The following is an 18,970-nucleotide window of genomic DNA, read 5'->3' on the forward strand; positions in this document are numbered from 1 at the left end:
GTTGTTTTATATGTTTGTGTATGCTGTTTTGAATCCATTTACATATATCCATTTCAGTTGATATTTTTTTGCTTGCAAAGACAATTATGCTTTCCCTATACAGATGGCAGTATGGATCTCAAATGGGTCATATCTGGCTGATAATGTATGAAAAATTAACATAATTACAAACTTCTTCAGAACATCCTACATATTAAATTGATTGAAATGTCCATATTTTGTCCGACTTATACGAGGGTCAAGACTAAATCCTCAGAATTTGGAGCTGAAAAGGGCATCCGACTTATAGTCAGATCGACTAATAGGCGAGTATCTACGGTAGTGTCATGACTAGAATGAGGCAGTTAGTGTCATGAATAGAATGAGTGAGTTAGTGTCATGAATAGAATGAGTGAGTTTGTGTGTGAATCAGGGATTTATTAAAATCAAAACAGAATAATACTCTCTTTAGATGTTATTATCATCAGGATTAACTGCATGGTTGAACTAATGTTACTTAACCAATTTCAATATTAGAAAAATAACATAAATCATGTGAATGAAAATCTTCTTACTTTTGAAGAAAAGACCGTTTTTTTTCTATTCACATAAAACATTTTAGTTGATCCTGTTATTTTTCATATTTGATGTCCTTTGTTGTAACTTTTAGACCTGTAAGGGATATGTTTTAATTAATTACAAACTTTAATTGAATTGTAATAGATGAGATCAACTTTCTTTTCATCTCATGAATATTTAAATGAAGAGTAAACATATAGAGAAATCAAACATTTTTGTGTTCCATACTAAATATAGTAGTGATATTAGAACCATGATCATACTTTTTATTAATACTTAGATATCCAAGATTACATCAGTGTTATACACTCTTTGCTCAATATTATCTAGTCTACAAGAGATAAATGTTTGAATGTATGTAAAATTCTGTGAGATCACACAGTAAAATTTGACAACATATTTGTAATACATTGCAAGCTGGTAGCATATTAACTATGCGATATAATAAAAGATTGCTACAAAACAAACTTACTTTATTATACATTTGCCATATCAAAAAAAAAATATTTTCATTTAGTTAGATAAAAAAAAGAAGATAGAAATAAAAGAAGATATTGGATATTCATTATTCTAATTATGACATGTGGCATTAATTCCATGGTTAGTGGTCAAAGTTTATGGCAACAATGTATGCCAGTGAACATTTATGGGATATGGTGAATTGTTTTATTCTGAACATATTAAAAGTATCATTAGAATAGAAATAACAGTACTGGATTAGAAAAGGGGAATCCACAGTAAAATATTGATTTAACAGTCCCAAACATCTGTTTTACAAAGCTGCTTTTGTGACGATCAAATCACCAATTAATGGTGGCATCTTACCAAAAAAAATACTGTCATTCCTTAAATGAAAAGTGACCTTCAATATGCCAAGCAATGAGAAAACTAACTGCCAGGTTTATATAAAAGACAATAAACAAAAACATATTTGATAAATAGCAAAATGACAACCACTGAATTAAAGGGACCTGATAGAATGTGGACGGGTTAAATGTATTTGAGGTTACAGTGGTTCTATTACAGCACAACATAAGAACAAACTACAAGTTAACACAATAGCTTTTTATGAAGCTGAGAGAAAGTCAGGTGTACTAAAATGGTTTTGCCATTGCAAACAAGAATATATGTAACCATCAATGGTATGCGACAACATTCTGAAGCAATATGTGCAACCATTTGGAAAAATAAAAGTGGACTTCAAAGTTTAAAAAAAATTATCATGTTCCTGTTAGAAATGTAAACAATGAATTTGATTATCAAAATTGACAACCCAATGAGACGTCAAGAACACCATGACAAAAAAAAAACACTGCAAGTAAAATATCATACCAAACACTTGATAGTAACAGTAGCTAACAGCAGTATAACTGTTCTTAATCTGCTAAAGTGATATCTTTCACTAGATATTCTTCAAGATTATAATGAAGCTGTAAAAATTATAGGAATTTGAATGCTTATATTTGCTAACTTTAATTTTGGTAGAGCCTTTTGACTTTTGTCTAAAAAGATAGACATAGCGATCCTACACGCTGTCGTTGGTGTTATCCAAAAATATTCACTCTGTGGTTAAAAGTTTTTTAAAGTTTTTAAACTTTCTTATACTATCCTGGATTTCTACCAAAGTTGGACATAAGCTTTTTAATGATCATAAGATAGTATCCAGAAGTAAATTTTGTAAAACAAAAATCCATTTTTACGTATTTAACTGATAAATGGACTTAGTTTTTTCTGCTACGAAACATTACATTTCCTCATCCTGGATTTTTATACGTCCATCAAAGACGGGACGCATTATGGTATACAAATGTCCAGTGTCCGTCCATCTGTCTGTCCATCCGTCCGTCTGTCTGTCCAGCGTAAACATGTCGCACCGTAACTTGAACGACTTCTCTAAATTTCATGAAACTTAATATAGTTGTTTCTTATGATGGTCAAATGATCTGTATACTTTTTGGTGAAAACAAGATTGAAACTTTTTGAGTTACGGCACATTGTAACTTAAACAGGGGTGTGATTTTTTCACATGTCGCACCGTATCTCAAAAACAATTCTTGATTATGGCTTAAAACTTTAAGCACTTCTTAGTTATATTAATCTTAATATCTGTATACTTTTTGTTGATGATTCAAAATTTCATATTTGAGTTATTGAGTATTTTGTAAAAAAGGGGGAGTTTTTTTTTACATGTCGCGCCATATCTCAAAAACGATTTATGATTATTGCTTAAAACTTTACACATGTCTTTGTTATATTAATCTAAAGATCTGTATAATTTTCGGTGATGATTCAAAATTTCATTTTTGAGTTATTGAGTATTTTGTAAAAAAGGGGGAGGTTTGTTTTTAATACGCCCGTCAAATTTTTGACGGGACGTATTATGGTATACAAATGTCCGGTGTCCGTCCGTCTGTCTGTCCGGCGTAAACATGTCAAACCGTCACTTGAGAATGACTTATCTAAATTTTATGAAACTTAACATAGTTGTTTCTTATGATGGTCAAATGATCTGTATACTATTGGTGAAAATTAGATTTAAACTTTTTGATTTACGGCACTTTGTAACTAAATCAGGGGTGTGTTTTTTTCACATGTCGCACTGTATCTCAAAAACGATGCTGGATTATGGCTTAAAACTTTAAGCACTTCTTAGTTATATTAATCTTAAGGAGGCTCGAGGGTATAAGATTTTCAGAAAAATATCAAACATTTATTTTTCATTACAAATTTCATTAATTGCCTTTAGTAGTTGTTACTTAATCATATGGTTAAAAAATTATTCCAAAAAATCAATTCGTTTTGGCCCCAGGTGACTTTTAAAATGTATATATCATTGAAAAAGCTCCAAATTATCTCCCTTTGGTGCAAAAATGCCATTATTTTGCTTTAAAATTGAAATATCTTTTTTAACTCATCAGTGACCTATATTTTTTAATATAATTTCCATATAAGCTGTACTTAAACTAAATTATTTTAAAATTTGAGCGATTTCTGTAATAAATTTCATTTTTTATTTCGATATTACCTTTCATTTCTCCTATCACTTCAACAGAAAATCCCCACCTTTACAAAAATGTATGCTTCTTCCGAAGGCAGATTGTGAGCGCAATCGAACGGTGACCCCACTTTTTTATTTCATTTTTCTATTAACTATAAGATAAAGTTCATTTACAGAAAAATATAGAGACATCCTTCATATAAATGATTTAGACCCGCGAACCCCCTTAATATCTGTATACTTTTTGGTTTTGATTCAAAATTTTATTTTAGTGATATTTAGTTTTTTGTAAAAAAAAAAACATGGCAGGGGGTTTCCCGCCGTGTCTCACAAACTATATATGGTTATTGCTTAAAACTTTTTCAGAAACTATTTATGATTATTGCATATAACTTCCACATAAGACGTCGGGCGTACCATGCGCTAATGGCGCAGCTGTTTATTATCAATCTTGGACAGAAGCTTGTTTATGTTCAAAATAGTAAAATTGAGAATGGAAATGGGGAATGTGTCAAAGAGACAACAACCCGACCAAATAAAACAACAACAGCAGAAGGTCACCAACAGGTCTTCAATGTAGCGAGAAATTCCCGCACCCAGAGGCGTCCTTCAGCTGGCCCCTAAACAAATATATAAAGCCAGTATCAAGAAGGAAATTTTGTAAAAACTTATTTCCTGTTTATCCGTATATTACATATAAATGGACTTAGTTTTTCCTCCAGTTAACATTACATCCACTCTGTGGTTAAAGTTTTAAAAATTAAATAACGAAGCTCAAACCCCATATGGAATTTACTGACCCGGTATACTTCGTATTAGGTCATTAGCCCACTATGTAGCGAAGTTATCTTACAGACTATCTTTATTTGTTGGATTTAGACTAGGGTAGGTTGTCTTGTTTGCAATCATACCACATGTTCTTATTTTAATATTAATGTGATAAAGTATTCAATTTTAAGACCTAATAGCATTGGTATGCACACAAAAAAACTAAATTCAACAATAACAATGTAATATCAACAACCTTGATATAACCGTTATATTAATCAGAACTTTCAATACATTTTAAAAAATAATCAAATACTAGTAATGCCAAAGTCTTCATAAAAGAAAGAAAGGACATCTTAAACAGATATACTAGTATATCAAAAATCGAGTATGAAGAAACAATATGGGACATGATACTTTTCAAACAAAAAGATAAAATTTCGGATTAAAAGCAAATAGTGAACAAAAAGCCCTGTATCATGTACCAACGATTATGAAATATACCATCAGAAGATATATAGCTTAAACATTTAAAAATTGTCCAGGAATTCACGAGGACTACTGATAAAAGTCGCTGTGAAGTTATATTCAACTGTTTTCAGTTTGAAATGGCAACGTTGTAATGTTTTACGGTACACTTTTTGGTTATCATATAGAGTTTGTGTGAACTGCCTAATCAAATTTAGTGTAAATCGTTCAGAAAAAAATAATATCATTTTAGTGTGCTTATTCAGAGTAGATATGTTAGTGCGAGTTGTAGGAGAGATGCTGATTAAAAGCATTTGACTTCATGCAAAAATGAAGAAACATAGCTATGATTTCAAATTATAAAACACATTAACATTTACTTGGTTGAGTCAAGACAAGCTTGTCACGTTATCAACTGGTGCAAGAGATCTGTTTGACATTCTATATGTTGCATTCTCTTTAGTGAATAATTTCCCGTAAATATTTTGTTCTCTATAACTTATAAACTGGTTTTCAAGACAAGTGTTTTACCCTAAAACGAAGGTTGGAAGATCTAAGAGCTTATGAAGTAAACCTATAAGTTTTTTTTCATGTAAGAAACCAGATTTCGTAGGGCATTTTACTATTGAGTTGACTACTTCTTACTTTTGTAAATAATATTTTTGCAATCAATATTTCTAATATTATCTCACAATACAAAGGGTTTAACAGAACGAATCACTGAAACAGAAATGATAAGGCAGCAACCATTTGAAATTCCGCATGAAGTTTGTTTTTTAATACAACCAAACTCATCTAAAATGTTTACTGGGATAAAGCATATATCGACCGGCATTATAACCTATACCGATGTTTAGAGGATGTCTATTTTGCTTAACGGGATGTGCCAATTAGACATAGATCTATTAGAAACAGTCAATCTTGTTTTTTTAGATTTTTAGAAATGGAAAGTATAGAAATGTTTCTCTTTTTTCGTGTTTTGAATTGCCACGTGAGCTTGCTACACCTACACTGTGTGTGCTGTAACAGTCATTATTGTATCTATGGAACACTTTAAAAGTATAAACATCCAATACAGTATCAGTCTGTAGATTATACGAAATACATTAGTTATGTCGTAGTTTTCAAGTATCTACACTTGTTATTACATTTGTTTGACCAGTATACTTAAGATTCCGATAAACACGACATCCTCTAGATATTTTGTACGGAAGGCAGTGTTTCATGAGCTTACAAAAAGTGAGTTTTTTCTTTGTAATTTGTCTTTTTAAAAAAACTATAAAAATATAAAGAAAATTAGACATAAATAGTTGAGGTTAATGTAGATTAACAAATAGCATTTGCAAAATACAATTAACATTTCTTTCCTTATTAATGGGACAGATAACAAAACAATGCTCATCGTAATCTTATATATATTTGTGTCAAATGCAAACCAAAGAGCAACAAATACGAACACCAACCATGGTAAAAACTGGAAACGTCTGCTTAAAAATCATTCAACGAATGTGTTATTCTATATCTTGTAAATAAATAAACCAACAACAACAAAAAAAGATAGAAAACTATATAATTTAAAACAAAAATTACAGCCTTCTGTTTAATTTGCAGTGATGACCATAACGATTTTTACCATCATTCTGTGTTTTGGATTAGCCTTTGTACAATGCAGTATTGACCAAGAGTGTTTTAGCATCGGTAAAGTGTTGTCATGTGGTACGATCAAACATTTCCCGACGTCAATTTCGTCTGATATTGATACGATTACTATTTACGAAATGGAGGCTGAATCTATTCCTTCAGACTTATCACATAGAATTCCACATCTACGTTTAATACAAATTTACTTTGGAAAAATCGACAGAATTTCTGCAGGTGCATTTACAAATTTGCAGCAAGCCGTCGAAATCAGCTTTTTCCAATCCAAAATCCGTCTTATTGAAACTAATGCTTTCAGAAATATAACGAAATTGTCTGTATCATTTCATAATACAACCATCAAGGAAATGCAAGTAAACAGCTTTTCCCAAATTCAACGTATGGACAGCTTTGGAATGACGCTTTGTAATGTAACAATAGTCCGTCAGAACGCTATTAATTCTATTTCCTATGTAGACAGATTCCAAATTCAAAATTCGAACTTTGGACTTATCGAGAAGCGAGCTATTAGCAACTTTGGCAAATTGATTTTCTTCCAAATTCATGATAATACGTTTAAGCTGTTCAAGTGCATGTCTTTAGAACCACTATTAGCGGCTGCTAATAATAGCGCCTTCTACCAGAATGTATTTTCATGCTCGTGTGACCTACAGTGGATTGTCAGAGACAAAATAACCAGCACTTACTTATTTTCAAACATGTGTGAGGAAAAAAAATCTAATGAAAGAGTCGTGCTAGACAAGTTTGACTTTCAAGCAGCCGGATGTACTGACGTAATCGATACTTGTAAAGAGAACTTTAAGATCACCATAGCTACACGAGCAGTTCCATCTACAAAGAAAACTCTACCTGTGACAACAGAAAAACAGAATGAACTACATTCAACAAGTGATCTCACAACAGTTGTTGCTAAAACGGAAACAGCAACAATTCCCATGACAAAAGAGAGACTGGTTATAAGCACAAGAAACCTGAAGCAAAGTACGACCAAAGAAGTTAAAATCAAAACAGCATCTACCATTTCGGCTACTACTTTCAATTTATCAAATGTAACATCTTCGTCGGAAGAAACTACTCAGCGACGTACAAGTTTATATTCTGAGTCAGTCGCGTCTACAAAGGTCACCGACCTGCATACCACGAAATTACGACAAACTGTACCAAGTTCAAGAGGTCAAAATATAAACAATTCGGAAAATCTTAAATTGCATCATAGTTTGATAATGTTGATGGTATTAATGGTCATTTTAAACATGTTATAGAGCTATGTTGATGTTTTTTGAATACGTGAAGTTTTATATACATATCTGGCAGTGATTGGTATAGTGAATATGGATGAAGTATTAGAATAGTGAGCACGTTTGAAAATTATCGAGGGAAGAAAGGAAATTCTCTTCGAAGGTTTAGATTGTAGGAATTTCATTTCAGAAAAAAATGAAACGGCCTTTTTTTTTTTTTTAATTTTTGAGTCATCCTGGGACTGATAAAGAGGAATATTGATATAATTAAATATACATTAAAATTAGTCCAAGAAACAATTTGTATAATTCTATTTTGTTCCCCATCTTGACACCCACGGGATTATCTGAATGAGTCAGTTCCAATTAAAGGAGACGAAGTGTTAGTTGATTTATTTATTTATAATTTTATTAGATGTATATATGTTTCATTATAATACTTTATTTTGATTGGCTAACTGCACATCACGTGTTATTCCGTAAGCAATTGCATCACTCAATAAAACTTTTCATTCATGATAGCACGTGGTCACACAATAAAGTGCACAGGCGAATAAAATAAAAAAAATGATAAAATTCGTGTTTTCATGATCATAGCTAAAAAATGTAATTATAAGTATTGAATGCTTCGTTTTGTAACTTTATAGGGTTGTAAAAGCGTTGACCGTGCGCACATTTTTAGTATGAAGCGATTTCGCGCTTCATACAAAACGTACTTCGTTCGGTCAACGCTTTGACACCCCAATAAATTTACAAAAAGCATTCAATTCTTAAATGAAAAATTATAAGATATATATTACAATGTTACATAAAGTTAAAATATGGGATTCGGAAACAATTTTGGAAAAACTTTTATAAATCCGTCTGAGACGAGGTGTTGACATCAGACACGAGACAGCCAAACGTAGAAAATAGCCAAACAGATACATTTGGGAAGGAGCAAATATGTGTTGGAGTTCATTGAATGTTTCTTGCAATGTTATTGGCATCTTCGCTAGCCAAGGGTTACGATCCACTCCCGCTGTGAAGAGAGCGGGAGTGGATCGTAACCCTTGGCTAGCGAAGATGTGTTATTGGGGATTAAAAGCATTAACAGAAGCACATTTTATATGAAGCACAGACGCTATTCTACTTCTTTGTCTTGATGTGTTCACACGTAATTCAAATTCGATTCGCATTAACTAATTCGAATTGGTTAGATTTTACATTCGAAATTTTTTACGTCCGAGCGTAAATTAAAATACGAATTGCAATGCGCGACAAATTGCTTTACTGTCCGAAAGAAGACAATTATTGATTCGCGTTATGAATTAATTGATTATGATTTAATTCGAATTACAATTTAGAAAGTGTCTACATCGCGTTTTTATTCGAATTATTGCCACGTTTACATGTACATTTAATTCGAATTAAATTCAAATTCCGAATGGCGTACACACACTCGTCTTTTTTTAAAATTCGAATTGAATTCGACTTGGCTGATTCATATTATCACTTTTGCATTAGAACTGCGTTTTCGTTAAAACGAATTTGTTAATTCGCATTAATTCGAATTAAACAGTTGTTTGGACACTTTCTTAATTTGTAATTCGAATTAAATTATAATTAATCAATAATTATTGATAATGCGATTTAAAAATTTAACGTCTTACGGACAGTACGGCCTCTATCTACTTTCGTACATTATTTATTTGTGTAATTGTATTGAAATATGTATAATCTCTATACCTTTGTAATTTGGTTTGTGATAATAAAGATATATATATAGTAAAGCGAATTTGAGGCGCATTAGCAATTCGAATTAGTAATTACATTTGCGTTCTATTCGACTCGAATTCAATTCGAATTAAATATGCGTGTAAACGAGGCAATATTAATATATATCGTCTTATCAAAAAAGACGTACGAAATGTTGATACATTATAGTACACTCATGGTTAATAGTTTGGTTTTTTTTTTTTTTTTTTTTTTTACTTTTTTGAAATTTTGATATTTGTTTAGATATGTTGTAACTAAACATGAGAATTGTGTCAAATCGTTGAACATAAATTTGATAGCTAATGCAACTGTATGGAAAAGGGATATAGACTTCGGTTGTCGATATGAGTTCCTAATGTCGTTTAAATACGAAATAAATAAAAAAATGTACATGAAAAAAATAAACGTTTTTAGATGTGCCTAGAAAAATAAAAAGTTTATTATTTTTTATCGTTAATCTTTGCTTTTGAAGGGTAAATGTTTTAAAAGAGAGTTAGTTGTGAAAGACCGACAAATTGACCACATTTTACCCATTACCATAACTCGATATATTAACACTCTGATTTGTACATGACTGTAAACTATCACATGTTTCTTTTCAAGGTGATTGTTTTCATCAACATTGTTAATTTCGTGCAGTTTTTTGTATATGCTATTTATATTTTTATCTGGTGCCATGTTACGTTTCACTTTTTCCTTTAATTCCTTTGTTTATAATGATATGAATCCTAACGACGCAGTTGACCATGTTTTAAATGTTTATCTGTTATGTTAGTATGCTTGTTTGTCCGTGTGGATGTAAACTGAGAGATAACTAGTAGCTTTGTTTGGCTCTGTATATATGCCAAGCCCATTTTATATACAAATTGTTTCTTTAAGTGTGAGATTTTCTTAATGATCAAAATGTTTATTAATAGAGAGAAATGTGTATGATTTTTTTATTGTGTCTTTTTAACATTTGTACGTTGGCTGATTTGACATTCGAATTTAATATTGAAGTTAATTTTTTCACAAATGTACTGATAAATAGATAAAATGAATACATAATTAGTCTTTATTTCAAGAGGAGGTTCCCATTAGTTATAACTAATCTCCCTGGAAAAAACTCATCTTAGATACTAGTATACCATGATTTAAATTATGTACATTAGACGCACGTTTCGTTTACAAATCAGAGGCGGATTTAGGGTGCCCCCCCCCCCTTTTCTGGGAAAAATTTGGTTGCTTATATAGAGAATCACTGAAGCATGACTGGAGCGCGCCCCCTCTTTGGCAGTCAACGGGGCCCCACTTATGAAAATTTCTGGATCCGCCACTGCAAATTAAACTCACCAGTGCAGCTCGAATAAAAAAGAGAAAAAAAATAGTTTAAAGTTTGAAGATCATGGAGCATCCAAAACTCCTGAACAGTTTGTTTGAGTAGATATGTCCTTCTAATGTACGTTTAAAGTAACTTACTATTAAAAATGGCTGATATTATATGTTTTATTTTAACATTTCAAATAATAAACCAAGAAGAAAAGCTTTCATAGAAATATTTTTCTATCCGATTAGAAACCCTGAAAATGAAGAATAGCCAAAGCCGTGCATTGTTTGCTGTGTGGTTCCAACCTCGTTATTATGGCGGACATACACTACATCGCCTTTCTGTGCCATCACAACTACGTCCATTGTACCAGACGATCTGTGTTCATTTCCAAAGTTACGACCAATTTCAATAGAGTTCTTCATGATTTGAGTATGAATTTGATTGTTGGCGCTAGTCATCTGCAGCATGGTGGTCGAAAAATGATAAAGCCCGGTAACGGGAACAGTAAATATACCCGATATGCCATTATATGCTCCTCCAATGTTGGTGCTAACTTTATCAAATTCTACTGTTTGTTGTTGTCCTAGTGTTGTATGCGCTGTTAGGGTTGCGTAGAAAGCAATATGTCGGTTGTTCTCATTCACTGAAATAAACGTGGTTAGTTTTATTTGAATAATGAAACGGGAATGACAAACCAGGAAAGTATATATATAAAAACTTAAACAAATCATCATTGACGAAGATGTCAAAATCCTCAGTCGAAGAAAACTGTCTTGTCATACTATAACAGAAACAAAGAAATGTGACAATATCATGACGCAACACATACGCTGAACCCTGCAGATAAGGACAACTTTTGAATTAAGATCAAACTAAAGGTAGAAGATGTTTGTATTCATGAGAGACGGACTATGATAATGTGGGTTGGTCATACCAACAGACAGATTGCTTTGTCTTGTGTATCGTAAACTGTATATTAATTTTTCTGCACGCTCCATGTGTTTTCTAATAGAAAAGAAATCGAATCAGCATAACAGAGAAATTAAGTCGGGAAATTCGATTGCGAATAATTTAAATATTTAATGTCATGGCATTCTTTACAATCAGAAAACAAGTTTATAAAGAGATATGAATACCTTTCTCCTGCAATAAGTGCACAGTCTGTGTCAAGTTTTTACAGAGATATGAATACCTTTCTCCTGCAACAAGTGCACAGTCTGTGTCAAGTTTTTACAGAGATATGAATACCTTTCTCCTGCAATAAGTGCACAGCCTGTGTCAAGTTTTTACAGAGATATGAATACCTTTCTCCTGCAATAAGTGCACAGTCTGTGTCAAGTTTTTACAGAGATATGAATACCTTTCTCCTGCAACAAGTGCAAAATCTGTGTCAAGTTTTTACAGAGATATGAATACCTTTCTCCTGCAATGAGTGCACGGTCTGTGTCAAGTTTTTACAGAGATATGCATACCTTTCTCCTGCAATAAGTGCACAGTCTGTGTCAAGTTTTTACAGAGATATGAATACCTTTCTCCTGCAATAAGTGCACAGTCTGTGTCAAGTTTTTACAGAGATATGAATACCTTTCTCCTGCAATAAGTGCACAGTCTGTGTTAAATTTTTACAGAGATACGAATACCTTTCTCCTGCAATAAGTGCACAGTCTGTGTCAAGTTTTTACAGAGATATGAATACCTTTCTCCTGCAATAAGTGCACAGTCTGTGTCAAGTTTTTACAGAGATATGAATACCTTTCTCCTGCAATAAGTGCACAGTCTGTGTTATATTTTTACAGAGATATAAATACCTTTCTCTTGCAACAAGTGCACAGTCTGTAGTCTCTGTTAATTTTTTACAGAGATACGAATACCTTTCTCCTGCAATAAGTGGACAGTCTGTGTCAAGTTTTTACAGAGATATGAATACCTTTCTCCTGCAATAAGTGGACAGTCTGTGTTAAATTTTTACAGAGATACGAATACCTTTCTCCTGCAACAAGTGCACAGTCTGTGTTAAATTTTACAGAGATACGAATACCTTTCTCCTGCAATAAGTGCACAGTCTGTGTTAAATTTTTACAGAGATATGAATACCTTTCTCATGCAACAAGTGCACAGTCTGTGTTAAGTTTTTACAGAGATACGAATACCTTTCTCCTGCAACAACTGCAGTCTGTGTTAATTTTTACAGAGATACAAATACCTTTCTCCTGCAATAAGTGCACAGTTTGTGTCAAGTTTTTACAGAGATATGAATACCTTTCTCCTGCAATAAGTGCACAGTCTGTGTTAAATTTTTACAGAGATACGAATACCTTTCTCCTGCAATAAGTGGACAGTCTGTGTTAAATTTTTACAGAGATACGAGTACCTTTCTCCTGCAACAAGTGCACAGTCTGTGTTAAATTTTACAGAGATACAAATACCTTTCTCCTGCAATAAGTGCACAGTCTGTGTTAAATTTTTACAGAGATATGAATACCTTCCTCCTGCAACAAGTGCACAGTCTGTGTTAAATTTTTACAGAGAAACGAATACCTTTCTCCTGCAATAAGTGCACAGTCTGTGTTAAATTTTTACAGAGATACGAATACCTTTCTCCTGCAACAAGTGCACAGTCTGTGTTAAATTTTTACAGAGATACGAATACCTTTCTCCTGCAACAACTGCAGTCTGTGTTAATTTTTACAGAGATACAAATACCTTTCTCCTGCAATAAGTGCACAGTTTGTGTCAAGTTTTTACAGAGATATGAATACCTTTCTCCTGCAATAAGTGCACAGTCTGTGTCAAGTTATTACAGAGATATGAATACCTTTCTCCTGCAACAAGTGCACAGTCTGTGTTAAATTTTTACAGAGATACGAATACCTTTCTCCTGCAGTAAGTGCACAGTCTGTGTCAAGTTTTTACAGAGATATGAATACCTTTCTCCTGCAACAAGTGCACAGTCTGTGTCAAGTTTTTACAGAGATATGAATACATTTCTCCTGCAACAAGTGCACGGTCTGTGTCAAGTTTTTACAGAGATATGAATACCTTTCTCCTGCAACAAGTGCACGGTCTGTGTCAAGTTTTTACAGAGATATGAATACCTTTCTCCTGCAATAAGTGCACGGTCTGTGTCAAGTTTTTACAGAGATATGAATACCTTTCTCCTGCAATAAGTGCACAGCCTGTGTCAAGTTTTTACAGAGATATGAATACCTTTCTCCTGCAATAAGTGCACAGTCTGTGTCAAGTTTTTACAGAGATATGAATACCTTTCTCCTGCAATAAGTGCACAGCCTGTGTCAAGTTTTTACAGAGATAGGAATACCTTTCTCCTGCAATAAGTGCACAGTCTGTGTCAAGTTCTGTAACTGTTTTTCCATCTGTTGTAACCTGTCATCAGAGGAACCAACTAATAATCTCTTCGGTTGTCCTTTTGATGAAACATGATAAAGTGTGGATATGCTCAAGACAACAATAAATATTACTTTGGACGCCATTCTTACGTCGTTTATATGATCATGATGATAAGGCTTTTGATAAGAATACATAGCCAAAGTATGTTCATGTAAATCAGGAATCTGATGTTCACTTTTCGTTTGATATTGTGGTTCATTCGTGTTTCTCGTTTCTCATTATTTTTTTATATAGATTGGTTGTTTTTCCGGTTTGAATGGTTTTACACTAATCATTTTTGAGGCCCTTTATAGCTTGCTGTTCGGTGTGAGCCAAGGCTCCGTGTTGATTATAAAATAAGAAGTGAAATGTTTGCCGATGAGACCACCCTCCGCAAGAGTCCAAATGGCACAGAAATTAACAACTATAGGTCACCATACTGCCTGCAACAATGAGCAACTTCCATACCGCACAAATGTATAATAATTCAAACGAGAAAACTAACGGCCTAGTTTATGTACAAAAAATGAACGAAAGAGAAATATGTAACAAACGACAACCACAGAATAACAAGCTTGATATTGTCTGTTATTTTACCGTTTAGAAAATGTTAAAATAATTTGATATACTTCGTCCTCACAAGGCACGGTATACCATTACACAATTGTGAAGTTTTAGTTTTCAGTGCTCTCTAACTTTGTGAATGATTTGACATTTCAATTTTTCCAACTCAATTTGTTCAGCACTGGTGAGTCTTATATATATATATATACAACTCGTCTAAACATCAACCCAACAATGTTAGATCTGTAAATTTGCTTTCGCAAATTTTTGGTTCTTCCCTCGCCGGGATTCGAACCCATGCTACTTTGATCTCGAAACACCAAATCGCCTGCACTGCAGCCGTCCCGCTAGACCACACGACCACCTTGGCTCTCAAAAGAGAGCTTACGGTGGGCATGTGTTACCTTTCCACGTCAGTTTTAATCTAGCGGCGTACTACAGTACATGATATATAAGGCATGAAGATGTTATTGTTACAGATCAGCTAAATTATCTATAGTAAAGGATCCTATAAATTAATGTAAGATACAGTCACAGAAAATAATTATATTCATAAGTACGTCTGAGTCAGTGACAACCCTACAACAGATGTGTCCACCGGATCGCCATCAATGATGGTGATACATGGCTGTGTACATAATGTTTATACAACTCGTCTAAACATCAACCCAACAATGTTAGATCTATATATATATATATATATATACTTAATGGGTGTCTGCCATGGTCAATAATAATCTCATGTATTTGATAGTTTTTTTAAGAAGCACTGGTTTCATATTGTATAATTTGATAAACTCAGGATTTTCTCCAAAAAAAACCAAAAATTCCGAAAGCTAGATTTTTGCATTACTGATACGGTGCTTTTTGTCCGCAATTTGCTTTTTGTCCGCTTTTGCTTTTTGTCCGATTATTTTGCTTTTTGTCCGATACTTTTGCTTTTTGTCCGTTGCTTTTTGTCCGTTTTGCTTTTTGTCCGATAATTTTGCTTTTTGTCCGATACTTTTGCTTTTTGTCCGTTGCTTTTTGTCCGTTTTGCTTTTTGTCCGATAATTTTGCTTTTTGTCCGACACTTTTGCTTTTTGTCCGTTGCTTTTTGTCCGTTTTGCTTTTTAGCTCACCTGGACCATAGGACTAAGTGAGCTTTTCTCATTTTCTCATTATTCGTCGTCGTCATTAATTTTTACAAAAATCTTCACTTCTGAAACTACTGGCAAAATTAAAGCAAACATGGCCAAAATCATCCTTAGGGTATTTAGTTTCAGAAAAGTATCCGATGACCCCGCTCAATAATTAAGATGGCCGCAATGTCTAAAAATAAATGTAGATTTTGGCTTATATATCTGAAACAAAACCATAGAGACAATCTAACAAGGGATAAGAACATTTCGCCTCATAAAATAATGTGGACCAGTCAGAACTTTTCATGTGGGACAATATGAGCTCTTAATTTAAAAAAAAAGTGGGCCAATCGGGAATAAGCCCTACAGACTTGAGCAATTCTGAAATAAACACTGTTGATGTATCTTTTTAAAATTTTCTATTAAAAAGTGTTTTTAAATCTGTGCCTTTTCCAAGTCAGGAGCCTGTAATTCAGTGGTTGTCGTTTGTTTATGTGTTACATATTTGTTTTTTCATTTATTTTTTTGACATAAATAAGGCCGTTAGTTTTCTCGTTTGAATTGTTTTACATTGTCTTATCGGGGCCTTTTATAGCTGACTATGCTGTATGGGCTTTCCTCATTGTTGAAGGTCGTACGGTGACCTAATGCTGTTTTTGTCTGTGTTATTTTGGTCTTTTGTGGATAGTTGTCTCATTTGCAATAATACCACATCTTCTTTTTTATAAGAATGCCAACTCCTCACACGTACAATTATTACTTCATTTTCTTTTTTTCACTCATCTAATTATTATGTCTATTTTAATTCAATATTGTATCCATATAAATGTATATGAACGCTTACATATATATAATTATTGCGATATCATATATAAGAGAGAGGCAAAGTGTACCAAAGGATAATCACACTAAAAAGGGTTGAAACAAACCAACAAAGCCGCAACTGAATGAAAAACAACAAGATACACAACAGTCCACAAAACAAATGGTCCGAGAACACAATTAATTCGTAGTGCATTTCTTTTAGAACATAAATGAAAATTTAAAAAAATCCCACCTGCGCTTTCTCAATGAAACTTTTACAGTGTGTTGTACTAATTTTGGGACAAATTATATCAAAATTATAGAAAACTTCATCGCGTCTAACTCAAAATATGGACAAGTTGGTGTTTAGGGTGTCTTGAAATCTTTTGACAGCTTCCGAAGTGCTAATTTGTAACCTTTTTTCAGCTGGACCAAATCACTACTTTCCTGTAAAATTCTGGACCAAAATTTTTTTACAGTGTAATTTCCCCCCCCCCCCTACTTACAATTTGAGGCATTAAACAAGGAGAAATAAATTTGGAAGGGGTATAAAAATTATTGGCGAGTAACCCACTGTTATCACTAGGGACTAATAACGAAAATCAAGGGACGACAATTGTGGTCTCGGACGAAATCATTGAAATTTAAAATCTGAGCAGCAAGAACCAATGCAACTGTGATGATGTATGGTTAACTGGAAGAGTAAGATAATCCTGCTCCGTCCATTAAGTTTTAAAAAGTCATGTATTAAACTCAAACTCTCGAAAATGTTGTCTTGGAAGATCTTTATTCCAAGGGGGTCCTTAATAGTTGCTTTTTGATAATCCTATAAGGAGTTTATAATTTAACTCCTTGCGAACACTTTCATAAGGAACGAAAATTCCCATCTGCATCTTTTTGAAAAGATTGCAAATATTTTTTAAATTAAATAGCCTATCCCATTTCAAACCCAGCGTCTCGGAAAATCTCATTTTAGGGCACTAGACAATGATTAAATTTGTAGTAATTCGATAATAATACATGGATTTCTCGCGAAAACATCGTTAAGGCGAAATTTAAAGTTTGTCTTGGCTGATTGAAGAAATTTCACAATAAAAACTGAAACGCAAAAACGCAAAAACGCATAAAGATGTTTATTCAGGACAATAACTTATATAAAACAACACAATACATATATTGTATCACCAATAGAGGTTGTAAAATACTGTAGGTGATACTTAAACGTAATGTTCTATTTATTTTTTTTGTCGTTAAGGGGACTGGAGGGTATTAATCCATTATTATTTAAATATACATGTAGGATTTTGCTTGTTTTTCTATAGATGAACTTTTATCATATACTAAATAGAAAAATCAAATAAAAACATGGGGTTATCGTTCACTTAAGCTCACAATCTGCCCTCGAAAGAAGCAACCATTTTTGTTAAGGTACTTTTTTTAAGTTGAACTAATAGGAGAAATAGAGAGATATATATATCGAAATAAAAAAAGAACTAAATTACAGAAATCGATTTAATTTTACAACTGTTTAGTTTACGTAAAGCATATTTGAAAAATATCTATATGTCACCGATGAGTTGAAAAAGACATTTTAATTCTAATGCCAAAACAAAATTTCATTATTGCACTAAAGGGAGACAATTTGGAGCTTTTACAGTGATATAAACATTTGAAAAATAAATCTGAGGCCAAAATCATTCGATTTTTTGGGTTGATTTTTGAGCCAATTCATAAAGTTATAACTAATAGTGTAATAAATAAAATTTGTAATGAAAACAAAAATGATAAAATTTTTGCTGAAATTACCCTCGAGCCTCCGAAAGAGCAAGTATTGCACAAAAAAAAGGAATCATCCTTTAACGGAAACAACTCTTGAAATCATCGGCTATTCGTCGATGACTAAAGGCTATCTATTTCTGAAATCTAAATTTTGTTTTGCTGTTCTGAGTGTTCATGATGTTACATGCAGCTAAAATATTGGTAAAACATTTGAAAAAATACTGATCTGTATAAAATTTACACAAAAGTAAACGAATGCAAGCCACTGGAATGCAGTCCAGGACTCGGATAAATAAGCACATCTAAACAAGAGTGCACACACTGAAATGTCTCGCCTACTTTACTCATCATTAATATTATGTTGATAGCCCTAAGTATAAAGATTTATTACAACTGCCACATAAACTTAACATTAACCAAGATAGCTAAACAAAGACCAAATGAATTATGAAAATGAGGTAAAGGTCAGACGAACCATACCAGGCAGACATGAACAGCTAACAATTCTTCGATACAACAAATATACTTGACCTATTACTTATAGTTTAAGAAAAACAGA

At 32.9% G+C, this 18,970-nt stretch overlaps 2 protein-coding genes across 2 annotated transcripts; one reads left to right on the plus strand and one right to left on the minus strand.

Moving 5' to 3' along the window:
- Positions 1-5,856: 5,856 nt before the first annotated feature.
- LOC134706370 (leucine-rich repeat-containing protein 4C-like) lies at positions 5,857-10,494 on the plus strand. Its single transcript, XM_063565257.1, has 2 exons — positions 5,857-6,031; positions 6,404-10,494. Coding segments are annotated over exons 1-2 (1,311 nt in total). The 5' UTR covers positions 5,857-6,030; the 3' UTR covers positions 7,714-10,494.
- A 495-nt stretch (positions 10,495-10,989) lies between these two features.
- Positions 10,990-14,254, minus strand: LOC134704803 (complement C1q tumor necrosis factor-related protein 3-like). The gene is made up of 2 exons (XM_063563586.1): positions 14,076-14,254; positions 10,990-11,399 (listed from the first exon to the last, which is right to left on the minus strand). Exons 1-2 carry the CDS (start codon positions 14,245-14,247, stop codon positions 10,990-10,992), a joined length of 582 nt encoding a protein of 193 aa, XP_063419656.1. The 5' UTR covers positions 14,248-14,254.
- Between the last annotated feature and the right edge of the window lie 4,716 nt (positions 14,255-18,970).

Source organism: Mytilus trossulus, chromosome 2 (genome assembly GCF_036588685.1).
Source record: "Mytilus trossulus isolate FHL-02 chromosome 2, PNRI_Mtr1.1.1.hap1, whole genome shotgun sequence".
NCBI lineage: Eukaryota > Metazoa > Mollusca > Bivalvia > Mytilida > Mytilidae > Mytilus > Mytilus trossulus.

What these genes read in the sequence shown, in the direction of transcription:
- LOC134704803 (XM_063563586.1), bottom strand. Translation starts at nt 14,247, where the DNA reads ATGGCGTCCAAAGTAATATTTATTGTTGTCTTGAGCATATCCACACTT. An exon ending in GCACTTATTGCAGGAGAAAG is followed by an intron (nt 11,400 to 14,075) that starts GTATTCCTATCT and finishes CGTTTATTTCAG; the next exon opens with TGAATGAGAACAACCGACAT.